Genomic DNA, 19379 nt, shown 5'->3' with positions numbered 1-19379 from the left:
CAAAAATTTTGAAAGTCAACCTATCTTTCATGTTGCATTTCTCTCGAGTCCCATTTGACAAAATTTAACGTGTTTTAGGTTCAAGGGTATAATTGACTTTTTTCTCTTAAAGTAATCCTATGGTTTTTTTTAAGTGTCTTCTAATATATTAAATAAGAAACCTTCTACCACTATGAATAAATTATGAGAATAAGCAAACGTAATTTTTAAAAATAAAAAAGTAAACTAAATATTTATCGAGCGAAATAGGTAAAATTATTTCAAAAGACATTGTATTTGTAGAAAAATAATATTATCGTTTACTTCTTGTTTAATAGCCCCATGTGGGACGAGAATTTATGAACGTCCAACCTCATAGATTGAGCAGGTGCATAAACCGCTAAAACCGTGTCAAAATTTTATTTTATTTCATTTTATTTGTGAACTAAATTAAATGTCAAAGAAAATATCATGCATTAAATTGAANAAAAAAAAAAAAAAAAAAAAAAAAAAAAAAAAAAAAAAAAAAAAAAAAACAAGTGGTGCCAAGTATGTAATAAGGACTAGTATAAATACTTCCACAAATATTATATTCCTACTACAACAATTTAATTATTTTATACATAAAAATAAATAAATATTTGTATGGATTAAATTTAGCGTTGACATTTGACCCCAAAACTCCGTTACGTTATCTTGTTTATTGTAATTGGTCTCATGGTCGGCCTACCATGCAAGTAAATCCTCACCGTTCATTTTCTAGATAAGTCAACAAGTTCAACGGTTGAGAATGCACGATCAGGAAACTCCACGTCATGTCCACCACGTATGACATCAATTAACAATATAAAATTCCTAAACAACAGTCGCATACGTGGCATGCAAGTATTCGATCGAATAAATTTTTTTATTTATTTAATTAGAGTTATTTATTTAATCTAAATTTTTTCTCTGACACATATTTTTCTAGTACGTATCACCGCTAGCTTGAGCTTATCCACAGATTATTATCCTATTGGTCTCCATGTGCACAGAACAATATTTGACTTATAAAAATAAAAATAATTAAATAATTAAATAATTAATTTTAACTTTATATAAATATGACCCTTCATGGATTATTAATGACTTAAGGTTCCATAATTATTTGATAACTTATCGAATTATTAAAGTTGACATGAACTGTACTTAACCTTTTTATAACTTCAACATTAAAATCAAACATAGAATTAAATATTATTTTTATAAAACGCTAAATTTTAAATTATTTATCAAATAAATTAGTGAAATTTTTAAAAAATATGGAATAAGTTAAGAATGTAATAAATAATGAGTTGGAAGCTCGGGTAATTATTAAACATGAAATTAAATTTATTTAAAATAAGATATGTAATTAAAAAAATGTAAGCATATGACAAAAATAGTCGTTTATTATTATTATTATTATTATAAAAAAAAAAGGCACAGCAGTTTAATTAAAGATTTAAATACATAAATAAAACAAAATATATAATTGAATGAAAATAGAAATATAGAATAAATAGTGTGAAGTATGAAGACGGGTGGAGCCGTGATAGGGAAGGAATGAAAATGAAAAGCTTGTCCCACATCGGTAATATGTGAAAGTTGAAAGCCATCGTTCTCTATAAATTTACATTCCCCGCCGGAAGTCGTTATAGGCTCTGGGCGCTAAAGTGTTGAATGTGGGTATCTGACATGCGCACTGACAATAGGGCCTGACAGAGGTGAGTTTGTTTACTTCACAATTGTCGATAATATCAATTTTATGGGTGGAAAATTTATTTTTCACTTAATTGGCCGATATTTATTACACACTATTAATTAATGCCTGTAATAATGTGTTTGGAATTTAATTACGAGACAAAAAGCATTGGTTTGCTTCTCCAAGATGTTTATATAATTTAAATAGCAAATTAAATTTATTATTTTAAATAACTTGACAGAAGGTTAAGGAAACAAAAAACAATTGTCATAGCAAATTAATTTGATTTTTGTTTTTAAACTCGGATTTCAAGTAATAGAATTTCTAAAATTGAATTTCATGTGTAAATACCTTGTATTTTAGGGAATTTTAAATTATATTCAAATCGAATAAATAAAATTATAGGGTGATTAAAAAAAAACGAGTAGAAATTATAAATTTATTTATTTTTCCAATTTCTTAAATAATAATAATATTGCTTCTTCTAGAATCTTCCACATTCAATTGCTCTCCGTCTCGCGCGTTTCCGAACTAAAACCCAGATGGATTCAACCTGACGGTCGCAGCTCGAGCTGCGCTTCCACCTCTGAACCCAGAGAAGCTCCGATCAGGTTCCAGGAGTGGAGGGAAAGTACTTATGCTCAAATGAGTTTTGGTGGTAATGGGGCAAGCTTCAGGTGTGTCACAAGCCATTGAATATGTTTTTCGGCTCTTTTACTTTGTTACGTTTTGGTTGCTACTGCATCGGGTTCTGATAAATCTTGCCCTAAATTGTTGTTTCTCTGTCTCTTGCTAGCAATTCATTGAACATTGTTAATGGAGTAAACGCTAACTTGTATGAAGAAATTGTAGTTTGTCCCTATTTTCTTTCAGTTGACGAAACTTCAATTTAATCGTCATTAGACTGTGGGAGCAGTGCCCTTAGTTGTGGTAGAATTACTTGTAGGAGCGTTGACGCCACTTGAGCAGTAATCCAGACTTGCCAACTTGTCTAAGTAAGTTCTAAGGGGGATTGGGCGTTGGGAGTTTAAGAAACATAATTACGGATCGAATTGAATGTCCTATGGATACCTATTATTAGAAGTATGGTTTAGATACTCTGTTCAACCCGGCAAACAGCAGCTGCTAGAAAATGCCGTGGGCCTTGGAATGGATTGACATTACTAAAACCAATGGAAAATGGATCAGTTTTGAACTTAGCAATGTGAGAAGACCTTTGAACTATGCATTGTCCAACACAAAAGGAAAGTTGGTCAGAGATGTTCAGCTCAGTTTTGCCTCAAGCTGGGAGCTTGTCTTTGTAAGCCGGAATGATAATCAATCTTCCTGAATTTTGAATACTCGGGAAATCTTCTCGTAAATCTGTTAGCAGATATTCCATCACATATCTGCTAAAAGGATGTCCATCAAATCCGTTAAAGTTTATATAATTTTGAAAACAGATCAAATCTGCTAGCAAAATTATCATCCATTTAGCAGATCTTCTCAAATGTTTATATAATTTTGAAAACAGATCTGCCAGCAGATATTGTTTGCTTTGACTTATCGTCATCAGCCTTACGATTTTAAAACATGTTTGGTAGGGAGAAATTGTTTACTATATCCTCATCGTCATCAGCTTTACGATTTTGAAACACGTTTGGTAGGGAGAAATTGTTTACTATATCGACGATACGTAATATGCCAAAGCGGACAATGTTTACTAGTGGTGGGCTTGACAGATGTCCACTTAAAGCAATTTAAGTACAGAATCCTTACTTTTAGATGGCACTACCCAGCAGAAATTCCATATGCTTTGTTGGCTTTTATATTCAAATTGCCCAATCATTACAGTGAAATGGTCCCTGGGGATGGACATTCATAATGTTATTTTGGTCCTTGCTCTAGGAGGCCATGAAATCAATAAAAGAAAAACGTCATTTGGTATGGACATTCATAATGTTATTTTGGTTTTTTGTTCAAATTTGGTGTGCTTCATTGATAGCTGTTCCATTGTGTGGCGTTTAATATTCATACTGTGGTGGACCAAACGTTTGGAAACCACTCTAAAACTATGTTCTGATGATTGTTGCAATTATGCAGTAACAATCCACCTGGGGGGAGAATCTTCCATGCATACGATTGGCTACTGGCTCCTTTGGAGGCATAAACTCTGGTAAAGCCCGTTTCCAATTTAAAATTGGGTAATCAGATATTTGGGCTTCCAGTTTTAGGTTTTTTAGGGAGAGGTTTATACACCTTTCTAAGAAATGTTTCGTTAACCTCTCTACCCAACGTGGGATCTCACAATCTACCCCCTTCGAAGCCTAAAGTCTTTGTTGGCACACCGCTCGGTGTCTGGCTCTGATATCTTTTGTAATAGCTCAAATTCACCGCTAACAGATATTATCCTATTTGGGTTTTTCTTTCTGAATTTTCTCTCAAAGTTTTAAAACGTGTCTGCTAGAGTGAGGTTTCCACATCCTTATAAGAAGGGTTTCGTTCGTTCCACTCTTCAACCAACTCTTCAACCAATATGGGATCTTCCATAGAAAAAATAGAATTCTTTTATAGAACATTTATAGAACATTGTCTTTATGAGCTTGTCTGAATGTGAAGGTCTCAACCATCATGGGATCACACCTGCAGAAGCCTTCTCTTTGAGCTTCAACTCGATTCTTTTTTGAATTAGAAAATCAGGGTGAAGCAATGGAAGATGTTCTGGAAATACTATTAGAAGCTCTCACCACTTGACCTATTTGGATGGGGCGGTCCATGAAATTTAAAGCAAGACATGCAAGCAGCTTTTGCTAATGGAGGACGCTCCTTGGAACCCCTGAGGTGAAAGTTTTCAATGCTTAGATCTTTAAATCTCATCCTTATAGTTTTAGAATTATATCCAAACATCAATGTTATAGTTCATCGTTTGACCATACATTAATTTACTTAAATAAATTAAATCTCGAAGTACAACTAGAGATGAAAGTTCGAATTTCGGACCTCAAAGAAACTAATAGGTGTCTAACCGTGCAGGTACAAGGGATTGGATTTCCATAATTTCTGGATATTTGTGAGTACCATTCTGTAAGTGGAGGATCTTGATGTTGTTTACTTGAAATGAGGAATTTTCTTATCATTTCCACATTGGAATTCCAACTTCAAATCAAACCGATAGGATTGGAGTTCTTAGGTAAATGGGGTTTGTATCTTTGTTGAAAAAAAGGTCTTTTCTTTTGCCCATTCAAAAGAAAAGCTCTTTTTTTTCCCATCTTTTTAATGACTTAATTTTCGAACAGCCACTACTTTTGAACTTCCAGAAGTTGTCGTTTCAAGTCCACGTGTGGAGCGGTGAATGATTCTCGACGAGGAAAAACTGTACTTTAAACTAAAATTATTATTCAATTTGCTATCTTGAATGTGCAAAATGTGAGAGTTTCGACGACAAAAATAACAAACAAAATAAGGCAGTATACGAAGTTTAGTCCGGCCATCGCCGACGCCTTCCCCGGGGCAGTTTATCTGTGAGCCGTAACCAGAGTCTTAATAAATTTCAATCCATCAAATTTGGGAGCAAATTTATCCGCCGAGGACGACGGATTCTCTCCTTCCTTCCCCTCCTGCATGTTCAAACTTCTCACATCTCAAAAACAGCAAAAGAAAGGCCAGAAATTTACGAAGAACAAACTGAAACTTGGGAATTTTTCGAAGAGGGAAATCGATGAATCTTTGACCAAGGCTTACCTGCCGAGGGAGCTGAACTTTTAGGTTGCAGAAAATGGTGGAGGAACTGGGGGAGGCAGACTCGGCGGCGGCGGCGGCGACGACGGAGGCGGCGATGGAACCCGATTTCTTCATATTGAAATGTGGATGAAAGGGTGGGGAAGAAGAAAAGAAGGCAGTTTGGATGAAGCAGCGATGACATATATATACACACACACATATATATATATTATATGCGGAGAGTGGAATTTTTGTAATTCACAAATAATAGGCGCGGCAGTGGCCACCTGTTCCATGTGAGTAAATGACCTTCTTGCCCCTACAACCTTTTTATTAATTTTTTAAAATCTTTTTATATGACGTAAAGACCCTCGATTTCTTTTCACGCATCCACAAAACTTAGAATTAAATATAATTATCTTATTACGCGTGAGATAATTCCAATATAATTATTGTTCTTATTATTGTTTAATTTCCACATGAATTTTATGAATTGGGAATTATTATTATTATTATTATTACTGTTCAAGTGTGAATTGAGCATGAGCCATTTTTTTCCTTCATATTTTGATATTATTTTTAGTACCTTGGCATAAGTTGAGCTTTATATTGGATTAAATATTAAAAAAATAAAATACGATCTTTATCAAATTAGAATAATAATTTTAAAAATAATAAATTACAAGTTTAGTCATACACCTTTTTGAGATGTGAGATTTTATACTTTAATTGGAACAATGAAAAAAAAAACGAGGGTATTCATATAAAAGGAATAAAGGTATATATTCGATTTTTTTTCAAATTAGTTCCTTTATGACATCAGGAAATTGACATTTTACGTAATTTTTTTTAAAAAAAGATTTAAGGGTATAAATGCAACTTTTAAAAGTTTAAGAGTATATTTGTAACAAATTATTAATAGTTTTCATTCCTCGCTGACTAGAAGAGTACTTTATACAAAGTTTAATAAAACCAACGAAACTTTTAAAAATCAAAGCTCTAACGAAACCAACTCTTTAAGATGTAGAGATTTTTTTAAAGCAATATATAAAGTTAACACATTCATTACCATCTAGATTTAGGTACAACTAGAATGAAAAATCTATGTCCCATCCATCACTAGGCCGACCCCGACCTCGACATTGACCTCTCATTTCCTTACACGTTGTGAAACTAGTTGTTGCTCAATGATTGGTTTAGTGGTCAAATTACCATTTGGCTGCAAATATCTGCCCTCTCCACAACTTCATATCAAAAAGCCAGTGATCTTCCCATGCCCTATAAGCCAACCAAATCAGGAAATTAAAACTAAAACAAACTTTGATATTCTTTTCTTAAATATCTTACAAATATTGGTGGGTGGGTTGTCGAGCAGTTGACCTATGAGATTAGTATATCACCTTAACTATTGGGAACCAGCAAGACATTCATGGTTATCCATAAAAAGAACAAAAACAATAAAAAAACAAAGCTGAGTTACTTTTTATGGTCAAATAATATGCTGCAGGATATGCTTTTGTAGACGAAACCTCATAACAGATCAGCATCACACGAGAGAACTCCAGGGATTAGGTAATTGAGGAACCGAACATGAAAAACATGACAAAATTCAGTTTCAGCCTGGGTCCCAGAATTTAAGAACTTTCCTTGCCTACCCTTAATAGGAATAAACAATTGAATCGATCTATGAATGTTTCAACAAAGAATGGACTCATCGTTCACAGTTCGTCTAGATCCATTGTTTGATATCTAGATTAATTAAATTGAGCTGATTCATAATCATCAATTTGGGTTGGATAAGATCAATCTGAACAGAGTAACTCTTAGTTAATCAATAACACATATATTCATTTGTAAACTCAAATGTAACCGCTCAAGCTCACCGCTGTCCTATTTGAGCTTTCTCTTCTGGACTTTTCCTTAAGGATTTAAAACGCGTATGCTAGGTAGAGATTTCCATACACTTATAAAGAATGTTTTGTTCCCCTCTCCAACCGACGTGGGATCTCACAATCCACCCGCTTCGGGTTCCAGCGTCCTTGCTGGCACTCGTTCGCCTCTCCAATTGATGTGGGAACTCACAATCCACCCCCCTTCGGGGCTCAGCGTCCCTGTTGGCACACCGACTTGCCTATCTCTGATACCATTTGTAACAGTCCAAACCCTCCACTAGTAGATATTGTTCTCTTTGAGCTTTCCCTCTCGGGCTTCCCTTGAAAATTTTAAACACATCAACTAGGGAGAGATTTCTTACGCCCTTATAAAGAATGTGTTCTCCTCTCCAACCAACGTGGGATCTCACATTAATACTACCGGTTAGTTCTCCAAATTTAGATCAAGAACGATCCATCAAACATATCCTATAAGGTATATATTCAAGAAGGTAACTATGATGTAGCCCTTGTGCTTTACTTGCACATATGAAGATTCTATAATACACATCAATTAATAAAGCACGAGTAATATTATGTTTACCTCGTTGAATAAACCTTTATCGACCCCTTACCGTGATTAGCCAACCATACTCTCTGAAAAAAAAAAAAAAAACATGCAGGAATAAGACCAAACAAATTTATTAGCAGTCAACATCAGCAGCTGATGGAATGGAATGAAAACTTGAGAATGTAGAGGTATGAAATAACAGGAAGGCAATCTCAACTGAGAAAAAGAAAATAGAAAAGACCCATGGAAAGAAGACTCCATGTACTCAGCTGACGAACAAAGAAAGGGAAGCATTTCAGTTACAAAAGCTAGAACATACAACCAGCGCAGCAAAAAAAAGTTCGTGTTAGACCCTTCACATAAATCTTCAATAAGCTATTCATTCATCCTAGAGTTGAAGCCTGGAATCATTAGGTTGTAAATGTTCCATGTAAAGAGAATATACACTCCATCACTGTACAATATTGCAACTTCTCCTATGGTCTCCATCTAGTTTAGGCACTAAAAATGGCAACGTAACATCAACTTTCATACAGCCGATTCAACTTTCAAGTCTCACCTGGTTTTCTATATCTATCATGATCTAATCACCTTAATATCAACTGACAGCACAGAGATAAATTATTCTACTCAGATTTCTTGAAAGTACGTAACAGCAAAGATATGGAAAGAGTAAAAGCATTACCTCGCTGAAAGAAATCTTGAAATTCAAGTTCCTCAAATTACTAGCTTTATCTAGTAAGTTTTCATCCTCTATATATCTTGGTTCTGGTATGGATTCTATCAAGAACATCAGACCATTTATTCATCCCCAACCCCATGGAAAGAGTAAAGGCATTAATTCGCCGAAAAAGAAGTTGAATTTCGTAGTAGAACGAGTAGTATCCTTGTCTAACCGTGCTTCAAATACAAATGAGACAGTGAGAAAGTAGCACATCAAGATGTTTATTCGTCCCCATCCCCCCAAGTTGATAATGGTTACAAAAACTAATAATAAAGGCAGGTTACAGCTTTATGTAGAAGAAGATTGCAACTATTAAGACAAATTTTTTTTCCAGGCTTTGCAATCATGGAGACTCAATGGGCTTGATGGCACCATTGCTGAGGAGCCTCTGCACATACTTGCCAAGAATATCTACCTCCAAATTCACCAACTGCCCAACTTTCTTCAATGGAATGACAACGTTTTTTTGAGTATAAGCAACCAACATGAAGTTAAAAGCCTTCTCCTCATCAAAAACATCCACCACAGTCAAGCTAGTCCCATCTACTGCAATGAATCCTTTTGGTACAATGTACTTGAGCAAAGCCTCTGACGTCCTCACCTTTATCCACAGCGAATCCTCCTCAGGATCCATTGAGATTATCTCCCCAGTCCCATCTACATGCCCCTGCACAAAATGCCCACCCATTCGGCTAATTGGTTGAACCGCCCTCTCCAAATTCACAGGTGAACCAGCCGTGAGTTCCACCAACGAAGTCTTCCTAAGCGTTTCAGGCGCTAACCCCACCTTGAATTCCGACAGTTGGTGATCAAAAGCAGTCACAGTAAGACAAGTTCCGTTCACAGAAATGCTATCTCCAAGGTTTACACCTTCAAGAACAGTTTTGGCAGTAATCTTCAAATCAAAACCCCCATGTTCAGCAATACCCACTTGTTTGACATGGCCTATTTCTTCAACAATGCCAGTGAAAAGGCATTGAACCGAACTCCTCTGCCGAGGCTTGCAACGCAATTGGGGCTTACGGCAGGAGGTGAATAGAGTGAAAAGAGATCTATTCATATTGAGTTCGAACCTGGGGCAAAATTGGGACGATGACGGATGAACATTGAGAATCGCATCCCTTCTGGGAGGAACCATTTTGGGGATATTGGATAGTGAAATCGCAGTAGAGAGCGAAGAAAACGTAGCCATTTCCTCAATTTCAATTCAACTACACATCAACCAAGGAAGAATCAAAAACCCTAAACCTCAAGCAAACTATATCCATTCAAAAACTGAACAAAATCAATCGAAAGCAGAGCAGAAAGAAGATTAATGAAAAACAAGAAAAGAACTCACTACAACGTGGATTGTCGTCGGAGAAGAAATTGATTACTCAAGTGTTCGAGAGGTTGTGGTTGAGCCTGAGCCTGAGCCTGAGCCTGGGCCTGAGCCATTGATGGTCCAAGAAAAAGTGGACGAAAAATGTCCAGAGGCGAGAAATGGAATGATAAATAGCNTTTTTTTTTTTTTTTTTTTTTTTTTTTTTTTTTGCAAAAATATATTTTTAATTAAATTAAATATATATTTAAAAAAATAAAGAAAATAAATTTTATTTATCTAAAATCACTGAAATAATAATAAACTATTACTTTTTTTAAATAATAATAATAATAATAATAATTGCATTTAAAAATTACTTTCTTTCTTTTTTATTTTCTCGACATTAAATGTGATTACATGAAAAATTTTAAATTTTATAAAATAAAATAAAAATACTTCAATTGCCTTCAAATATAATTTAATACAATAAATAAATAAATACAAAATTTTGATATTCTTAATTAGGTTAGAGATATTTATATTACCAAATATTTTGTAAATACTCATTTTATAAAAGAAAAAAAAATCAGAATTTAATGAAAATATTAATTCAGTTTTTTATATTAATGTGGAATTTATGGATATGTTGAAACATGGATCATGTAAATCAAAATTTAATGTTTTGTTTACGATATATTTTCCCTAATTATTTTCTATTTATGTTAACTTTTATTTTTTCAAGCTGGCACACACATGTCATAAACTTGTCCACGTCAAATTCCTTAGCCAAGGATGACATTGGAACTCGCGCTATGTGTTCCAAAAGCTACGGTGTCGGTCTTTCCTACTCTTCAATTAAATTTTGAAACACATGGCCGCCACGTCATATATACGCCTCCCATGAAATATCGATTTAATTGAAATTAATAAAAATATTCTTAAAATTTATATTTTATCTAAATAATATTTTTTAAAATTTTTAAAAATTTGAAAAAATATTTTACAAAACTAATTATCACGAAAATTGTCTATCCATATCTCATTATCTTTATCTGCGAATGTTTTTAATGTTGTTTTTAAAAATGCGGAATATCTTTTAAATGTATACTAATTATAATTTTAAATTTAAGAAAGAAAGCAAGATTTGAGAAATTGAAATTGGTAGTATAGGAGAATGTAAGCAAAAGGCAACAACAACACTGCATATAACCATTGGGTAGAGAGAAATTGACAACTAGTCATATCCCTCTAATACATTTTGAGGCAATTTATCCCTTGCAGGCGTAGACACGATTTTGGTGAACAGTCATACACCCTCGTACTGACCTAATATGAAATGATAAAAACCTATATAGGATGAAAGCATGTAAAGGGAGTTTGGAACGAGCATGCAACCATAAACAACACGTCATGGACAAGCAAGATCGAGATATTTGTCATGCGGCCATTGACAAAACACCTTGGACATGCATGACCGTGACATCCTCTCCCACTCAATTGGTTGACGTCTGCTAAACTAGCATGACCATGACATCCCTATCAAGCGACTCGAACAAGCAAGACTGGGACATCTGTCGTGCTTAAAGTTAAAAAGTATTTTTGAAATTTTTTTAATACCACAGCACAAATTAATAAAAATTAAAATTTTCCAAAAATCTTAAAAGAAAAAAAAAATATTTAAATCTTTCTTTTTATCCCACCGAATCGGTCACGTGCCACAGCTGGTGACCACCGAGTAGATGAGGGAGCTAACATAATTTGTATTTAAATTTTAATATTTCCACGGGAAAAGGATCGCCGTGGGTCCCACCATAAATATATTATTATTAATTAGAAACCTCAATTTTAGGGAGAAAAAAAAAAAGAAAAAGAAAAAAAAAAGTGCCGATTATCTTTGCTGTCAGCAGATGGACGCAACTTCAAACCAAACGGCTCCTTTAATCATCTTTCCTTCTCACTCAAAAAAAACCTTTCCCACTTTCCAAATCTGCTGGCCAACCATCATTCGACACGTGGATATGTTTTTTTCTTTTTTAATTTTAAAGTTTAATACATCTTTTTAAGAAAGTTCCATTTAACCTACAATTCCCGAGGAAAAAAATTACGTGTAGCATCTACCTTTACTAATAAGTTTCCAGTCAAGTTGTTTTGATATTTCTTAATCAAATAAAGTATGACTGAGTTCGAAATTGTGGTGTTAATCGAAAGTGAGAATCAGTGGGTGCTCCCCTTTCGAATCTTATAACTATGACATTTATGATCGATATCATGTATGGATATGATTCTGAGCTAATTTTAGTATCTTTTGTGTCCAGTAGAACCAATCTAATGGTCCACACCTGAGCCTAGAAGCTTAGCAGCAAAGTTATATATATATATATATATATATATTTATTTAGAATTAGTTAAGAGAAAATAAGCAAAATCTTGTAGAGGGCAAAAAATAGGGATCTAAGAGCACGTGTCAAAATTAAAAAAAAATACCATATAAATATAATTTAAGCATGGTAAATTATTATTATTATTTGGTATAAAATAAATAGGTTTATCTGATTAAAAAAAGGAAAAAAAAAAAAAGAGAAAAGAAAAGTGGAATTAGAACACAAAATTAATGAAGACATATTAATTATTTTGAAAAATTAAATATACAACCTTTTTTGTTTGTTAATGAAAATATATAAAATTTTACAGCTGTAATTTAATAGTTTTTAAAAATTGGAAAAAGACACTAAATTTGGATATTTGGAAGGAAAATGAGTTCAGTACATGGGATGAACAAAACGGCAAGGCGCCAACCAGGACGCTTCTTCTCCTTCTGCTTCCGTCCGCCCTTTTGTCTCCATTTCTGAATGCGCCATTTGTCTTCTGTTCTTCTGCTTCTTCAGCTCTTTCTGTCTTCCAAAACACTCACCTGTTCGACGGAATCTGAAGCTATATCTTGTTTTTGTTGAATCTAGCCTTGATTTTTAATGTCATGAGTATTCGAAACCGCCCTCCGCCGCCGCGCCCTGGTTCGCCGGAAGAAAATGAACCTTATAATATAATACCGATCCACAATCTCCTTGCCGACCATCCTTCGCTTCGGTTTCCGGAGGTGCGCGCTGCCACTGCTGCACTGCGGGCAGTTGGTGATCTCCGGAAGCCGCCGTATGTTAAATGGCACTCTCAGTTGGATATTCTCGATTGGCTTGCTCTCTTCTTTGGGTTTCAGAAGGATAACGTTCGGAACCAACGGGAGCATCTTGTGCTTCATTTGGCCAATGCTCAGATGCGCTTAATCCCTCCCCCTGATAATATCGACACTCTCGACGCCGGCGTTTTAGGGCGTTTCAGGAAGACGCTTTTGAAGAACTACACCAATTGGTGCTCATACCTGGGGAAGAAGTCCAACATTTGGATCTCGGATCGTCGTGAGCCGGATCAGCGCCGCGAATTGCTTTACGTTTCGTTGTACTTGCTCATATGGGGTGAGTCCGCTAATTTACGCTTTGCTCCTGAATGTATTTGTTATATCTTTCATCACATGGCCATGGAATTGAATAAGATTTTGGAGGATTATATTGATGAGAACACTGGACAGCCGATATTGCCCTCTGTATCGGGCGAAAACGCTTTCCTAAATTGTGTTGTTAAACCCATTTACGAGACCATAAAATCTGAGGTGGAGAGTAGCAAAAATGGTACTGCCCCGCATCGTGTATGGAGGAATTATGATGATATTAACGAATATTTTTGGAGTAAGAGGTGCTTTCAGAAACTCAAATGGCCCATTGATGTGGGTAGTAACTTTTTTGTGACTTCTAGCAAAAGTAGGCATGTGGGCAAGACTGGGTTTGTAGAGCAGAGGTCTTTCTGGAACTTGTTTCGAAGTTTTGATCGTTTATGGGTCATGTTAATTCTATTTCTCCAGGCAGCAATTATTGTTGCATGGGACGGTAGGCAGCCATGGTTTTCATTGAGGGAGCGAGATATCCAAATTAAGCTTTTCACTGTGTTTTTCACTTGGAGTGGCTTGAGGTTTGTCAAGTCATTGCTTGATGCATCGATGCAGTATAGCTTGGTTTCGAGAGAAACTTTGGGACCTGCAGTGAGAATGATAATGAAATCTATTGTTGCTGCTGCATGGACTGTTTTGTTCATAGTTTTTTATTGGAGGATTTGGACGCAGAGGAGCCAAGATCGAGCTTGGTCTGCACAGGCTAACAAGGACATTGGCAATTTTCTTCTTGCAGCCGGTGTCTTTATTGCTCCAGAGGTTCTGGCGTTGGCTCTTTTTATCCTTCCATGGATTAGGAACTTTATGGAAGAGACCAACTGGAGGATCTTTTATATGTTATCCTGGTGGTTTCAGAGCAGGACTTTTGTTGGACGTGGGCTGAGGGAAGGTCTAGTGGACAATATCAAGTACAGCATGTTCTGGATTCTGGTTCTTGCTTCAAAATTCAGCTTCAGTTATTTTCTGCAGATCAAGCCCATGATGGGGCCGACAAAAGCACTGTTGAAGTTGGGGGATGTGAGCTACGAGTGGCACCAGTTCTTTAGGGGGAGTAACAGATTCGCTGTCCTATTACTTTGGCTTCCTGTTCTCTTGATCTACCTCATGGATTTGCAGATTTGGTATTCAATCTACTCCTCACTTGTTGGAGCAGCTGTTGGGTTGTTTGACCACTTGGGTGAAATACGGAATATCCCACAATTGAGGCTCAGGTTCCAGTTCTTTGCCAGTGCCATTCAATTCAATCTAATGCCTCAAGAACAACTTCTGAATGCCAGGGGCACAATGAAGAGCAAGTTTAAAGATGCTATTCATCGGTTGAAGCTTAGATATGGGCTTGGCCACTCTTACAATAAGCTTGAATCTAATCAGGTTGAGGCAACTAAGTTTGCTATAATATGGAATGAGATAATAACTATTTTCAGGGAAGAAGATATTATCTCTGATCGTGAGGTTGAGCTATTGGAGCTGCCCCTGAATTCTTGGAGTATTAAAGTTGTTCGCTGGCCATGTTTCCTTCTTTGCAATGAGCTATTGCTTGCACTCAGTCAGGCCAAAGAATTAACAGATGCTACTGACAAATCGCTCTGGCATAAGATATGCAAGAATGAGTATAGACGTTGTGCAGTCATTGAAGCCTATGAATCCATCAAGCATTTGCTACTTCAGATTCTTAAGCATAATACTGAAGAGAAATCAATCATGACAGTTTTGTTTCAAGAGATTGATCACTCTATCGAGATCGAGAAGTTCACAAAAACATTCAATATGAATGCATTGCCAGAGCTTCATACCAAGTTGATCAAACTGGCTGAACTATTGACCAAACCTAAGAAAGACACTACTGGAGTCGTGAACACTCTACAGGCCCTTTATGAAATTACCATACGAGACTTCTTCAAGGAGAAGAGAAGCGGTGATCAACTAATAATTGATGGATTAGCTCTTCGTAACTCAACTTCAACCACTGGACTTCTTTTTGAAAATGCTGTTAAGTTTCCTGATGTTGGTAATGAGAGCTTTTACCGCCAGGTTCGCCGTTTGCATACTATTCTTACCTCTCGGGACTCTATGCATAATATACCAATAAATCTCGAGGCAAGGCGTCGACTTGCTTTTTTCAGTAACTCCTTATTCATGAACATTCCTCATGCACCTCAAGTTGAGAAAATGATGGCTTTCAGTGTTCTGACCCCTTACTATAGCGAGGAAGTTTTATACAGCAAAGAACAGCTTCGTACCGAAAATGAAGATGGAATTTCGATTCTGTATTATCTGCAGACAATTTATGTTGATGAATGGAAAAATTTTCTGGAGCGAATGCGCCGAGAAGGGATGGGGAAAGACAGTGAAATTTGGACAACCAAGCTAAGAGATCTTAGGCTTTGGGCGTCATTCAGGGGTCAGACACTTACTCGAACTGTGAGAGGAATGATGTATTATTATCGAGCCCTCAAGATGCTAGCGTATTTGGATTCTGCTTCTGAGATGGACATTAGGGAAGGATCACAAGAACTTGGTTCTATGAGACAAGAAGGTAGTATTGATAGTGTAGCTTCAGATAGATCACTTCAGACTAGGAGCTTAAGTAGAACAGGCAGTTCTGTAAGTTTTCTTTTTAAGGGCCATGAGTATGGGACTGCTTTGATGAAATATACTTACGTGGTTGCCTGTCAGATTTATGGGACCCAAAAGGCCAAAAAAGATCCGCATGCTGAGGAAATTTTATATTTGATGAAAAGCAACGAGGCCCTGCGAGTTGCCTATGTTGACGAGGTTTGTACCGGGAGAGAAGAGAAAGAGTACTACTCGGTTCTGGTAAAATATGATCATCAGCTAGAGAAGGAAGTGGAGATTTACAGGATAAAGTTGCCTGGTCCCTTGAAGCTTGGAGAGGGTAAGCCGGAGAATCAAAATCATGCTATTATCTTTACACGTGGTGATGCAGTCCAAACAATTGATATGAACCAAGACAACTATTTTGAGGAGGCACTCAAAATGAGAAATCTCTTGGAAGAATATAAGCGCAGTTATGGAATTAGGAAGCCAACTATCTTGGGAGTTAGAGAGCATATTTTTACTGGTTCCGTTTCATCACTTGCTTGGTTTATGTCAGCTCAAGAAACTAGTTTTGTCACATTGGGTCAACGAGTTCTAGCTAACCCATTAAAGATTCGTATGCATTATGGTCATCCAGATATGTTTGATCGTTTTTGGTTCCTGACTCGAGGTGGAATCAGTAAAGCATCCAGAGTGATTAACATCAGTGAAGACATATTTGCTGGCTTTAACTGTACGCTGCGTGGAGGAAACGTTACGCACCATGAATACATCCAAGTAGGCAAGGGGAGGGATGTTGGATTCAATCAGGTTTCTATGTTTGAAGCCAAGGTTGCTAGTGGAAATGGGGAGCAAGTTCTTAGTAGAGATGTATACAGGTTGGGCCACAGGCTCGACTTCTTCCGTATGCTATCGTTCTTTTACAGTACTGTCGGATTCTTTTTCAACACGATGATGGTAACTTTAACTGTATATGTGTTCTTATGGGGGCGACTGTATCTTGCTCTTAGTGGCATTGAAAATGAAATCGCAAGGGAATCTAACAATGGGGCACTTGCGACAATCTTGAACCAGCAGTTCATCATCCAACTTGGTCTATTCACTGCACTACCAATGATAGTAGAAAATTCGCTTGAACATGGTTTCCTTCAATCAATCTGGGATTTTTTGACCATGCAACTCCAGCTTTCATCTATATTCTACACATTTTCAATGGGAACTCGTGCTCATTATTTCGGAAGAACAATTCTTCACGGTGGTGCGAAATATCGAGCTACAGGCCGTGGTTTTGTTGTGCAGCACAAGAGTTTTGCAGAAAACTATAGGCTTTATGCTCGTAGCCATTTCATTAAAGCAATCGAACTTGGTTTGATCCTTATTGTTTATGCATCACATAATGCAGTATCTTCTAACACATTTGTTTATATTGCTATGACCATCACGAGTTGGTTCCTTGTACTTTCATGGTTGATGGCTCCTTTTGTATTTAATCCTTCTGGTTTTGATTGGTTGAAGACTGTATATGACTTTGATGACTTCATGAACTGGATATGGTATCGTGGCAGCATATTTGCGAAAGCTGAACAGAGTTGGGAAAGATGGTGGTATGAAGAGCAGGATCATTTAAAGACAACTGGGTTTTGGGGAAAGGTGCTGGAGGTTATCTTAGACCTCAGATTCTTCTTTTTCCAGTATGGTGTTGTATATCAGCTTGGAATTTCTGCTGGCAGTAAAAGTATTGCTGTTTACCTCTTGTCTTGGATATGCGTGTTTGTTGCCTTGGCAACCTATGTGGTTGTAGCATATGCTCGGAACAAATATGCTGCAAAAGATCACATCTACTATCGGCTTGTGCAATTCCTCATTATTATACTTGCCATAGTTGTCATAGTCGCCTTGCTAGAATTCACGGCATTCGAATTCAGAGATATCTTCACTAGTTTGTTGGCGTTTCTTCCCACGGGATGGGGATTTCTGCTGATTGCCCAAGTACTCCGGCCCTTCCTCCATTCGACCATACTTTGGGACATTGTTATCGCTGTGGCACGATTCTACGATATACTGTTCGGAGTGATCGTCATGGTTCCTGTGGCCGTGCTATCATGGTTACCTGGTTTTCAGTCAATGCAGACGAGGATCTTATTCAACGAAGCTTTCAGTAGAGGCCTTAGGATATTCCAGATTGTTACTGGAAAAAAATCCAAGGTTGATCAAGATTGAGGTAATTTCTTTATCTCCAATGTTTGCATACTAGTTGCCAATAGGTAACTGATGGTGAAAAGTTCCCGTTCATTTCAGGTTTAGAACGTCAGCAGCAGATGTAGAAAAATCGTCGTACGACATAGTAGCCCGTGTTCGTCCTTTGCACCGTCCGAGGCAGATGCGAAAACTCTTCTACTTAAGATTATATTTGGTTAGTGTTTCAATTTTGTGTATGATCAAATTTTCATAGGTAAATTTGTTGGTTATTTTGGGGAAGTTTTCTGTATTATATCCTCCCACAGGGTACTCTGATGCAGAAAAATAGGTTGGAGTAGATTTGTCTGATATGATGATTGCTTGAGTTATTTGAAATTCTTTGTTTCGCAATTGCTGTGATTTGTTGATGTAAAAATGAACACAATGCTTGTAGCTATCCTCAGGCATTTCCTTATACTTCAACTTAATGAGATTTATATATACATTTTTTGCTGTCAATCCTGACATCTGCTGCGTATAGAAGACTTCATAGTTTTAGCTTGCCCGACTTGTAGTTATTAATTGTACTAGAGAATCATTTATGAACATTACCATTTGTTTTAAATGAAAAGATTGTCCATTTTATACCATGAGATTCATTCCCAATTACAAATTTAATACATTTTTTTATCGAAATCCGCTTGAACTGATGATGTAATAGCTCAAGCTTACCGCTAGCAAATATTATCCTATTTGAGCTTTGATTTTCGAGTTTTCCTTCAAGATTTTAAAACACGTTTACTAGGGAGAGGTTTCCACAACTGATGCGGGATCTCACAATCCACCCCCCTGGGGTCCCGAGGAGGAGAGGTTTCTACACCCTTATAAAGAAAGAATGTTTCGTTTCCCTCTTGGGATCTCACAATCCACCCCCTTGAGAGCTCAGTGTCCTCGTTGGCACACCGCTTGGTGTCTAATACCATTTGTAACAATCTAAATCCACCGCTAGTAGATATTGTTCTCTTTAAGCTTTCTCTTCTGAGCTTTCCCTCAGTTTTAAAAGGTGTCAATTAGGGGGAGAGGTTTCTACACCCTTATAAAAAATGCTTCGTTTCCCTCTCTAACTGATGTGGGATCTCACAATCCCCACCCTCTTGGGGGCCTAGCGTCCTCGTCGGCACACGGCTTGGTGTCTGAATCTGATACTATTTGTAACAGCCCAAATCCACCGTTAGCAGATATTGTCCTCTTTAGGCTTTTTCTTCTGAGCTTCCCC

At 36.6% G+C, this 19379-nt stretch overlaps 2 protein-coding genes, 2 long non-coding RNA genes and 1 other non-coding gene across 5 annotated transcripts; 3 read left to right on the top strand and 2 right to left on the bottom strand.

Annotated features, from left to right (window-relative positions):
• Positions 1-1656: 1656 nt before the first annotated feature.
• LOC111776982 lies at positions 1657-4983 on the top strand. The gene is made up of 5 exons (XR_002812328.1): positions 1657-1724; positions 2191-2379; positions 3785-3857; positions 4301-4522; positions 4715-4983. It is a non-coding gene; the product is annotated as an uncharacterized LOC111776982 (long non-coding RNA).
• A 41-nt stretch (positions 4984-5024) lies between these two features.
• Positions 5025-5713, bottom strand: LOC111776983. Its single transcript, XR_002812329.1, has 2 exons — positions 5423-5713; positions 5025-5298 (listed from the first exon to the last, which is right to left on the bottom strand). It is a non-coding gene; the product is annotated as an uncharacterized LOC111776983 (long non-coding RNA).
• Positions 5714-8624: 2911 nt separating this feature from the next.
• Positions 8625-10038, bottom strand: LOC111777808 (riboflavin synthase-like). Its single transcript, XM_023657528.1, has 2 exons — positions 9907-10038; positions 8625-9778 (listed from the first exon to the last, which is right to left on the bottom strand). Exon 2 carries the CDS (start codon positions 9757-9759, stop codon positions 8911-8913), a length of 849 nt encoding a protein of 282 aa, XP_023513296.1. The 5' UTR covers positions 9760-9778; positions 9907-10038; the 3' UTR covers positions 8625-8910.
• A 2587-nt stretch (positions 10039-12625) lies between these two features.
• On the top strand, positions 12626-18622 carry LOC111777280 (callose synthase 12-like). Its single transcript, XM_023656812.1, has 2 exons — positions 12626-18146; positions 18224-18622. Exon 1 carries the CDS (start codon positions 12845-12847, stop codon positions 18143-18145), a length of 5301 nt encoding a protein of 1766 aa, XP_023512580.1. The 5' UTR covers positions 12626-12844; the 3' UTR covers position 18146; positions 18224-18622.
• Positions 15786-15866, top strand: LOC111777922. The gene has a single exon (XR_002812445.1). It is a non-coding gene; the product is annotated as a small nucleolar RNA J33 (small nucleolar RNA).
• Positions 18623-19379: the final 757 nt, after the last annotated feature.

The sequence above is a fragment of the Cucurbita pepo genome, chromosome LG16 (assembly GCF_002806865.2).
Source record: "Cucurbita pepo subsp. pepo cultivar mu-cu-16 chromosome LG16, ASM280686v2, whole genome shotgun sequence".
Taxonomy (NCBI): domain Eukaryota; kingdom Viridiplantae; phylum Streptophyta; class Magnoliopsida; order Cucurbitales; family Cucurbitaceae; genus Cucurbita; species Cucurbita pepo.
Note: the sequence above shows the minus strand (reverse complement) of the source record. Positions and strands in the feature narration are given on the sequence as shown.

Bases quoted from the DNA above. Each gene is read 5' to 3' on its own strand.
- LOC111777280 (XM_023656812.1), top strand. From the start codon at position 12,845: ATGAGTATTCGAAACCGCCCTCCGCCGCCGCGCCCTGGTTCGCCGGAA.
- LOC111777808 (XM_023657528.1), bottom strand. From the start codon at position 9,759: ATGGCTACGTTTTCTTCGCTCTCTACTGCGATTTCACTATCCAATATC.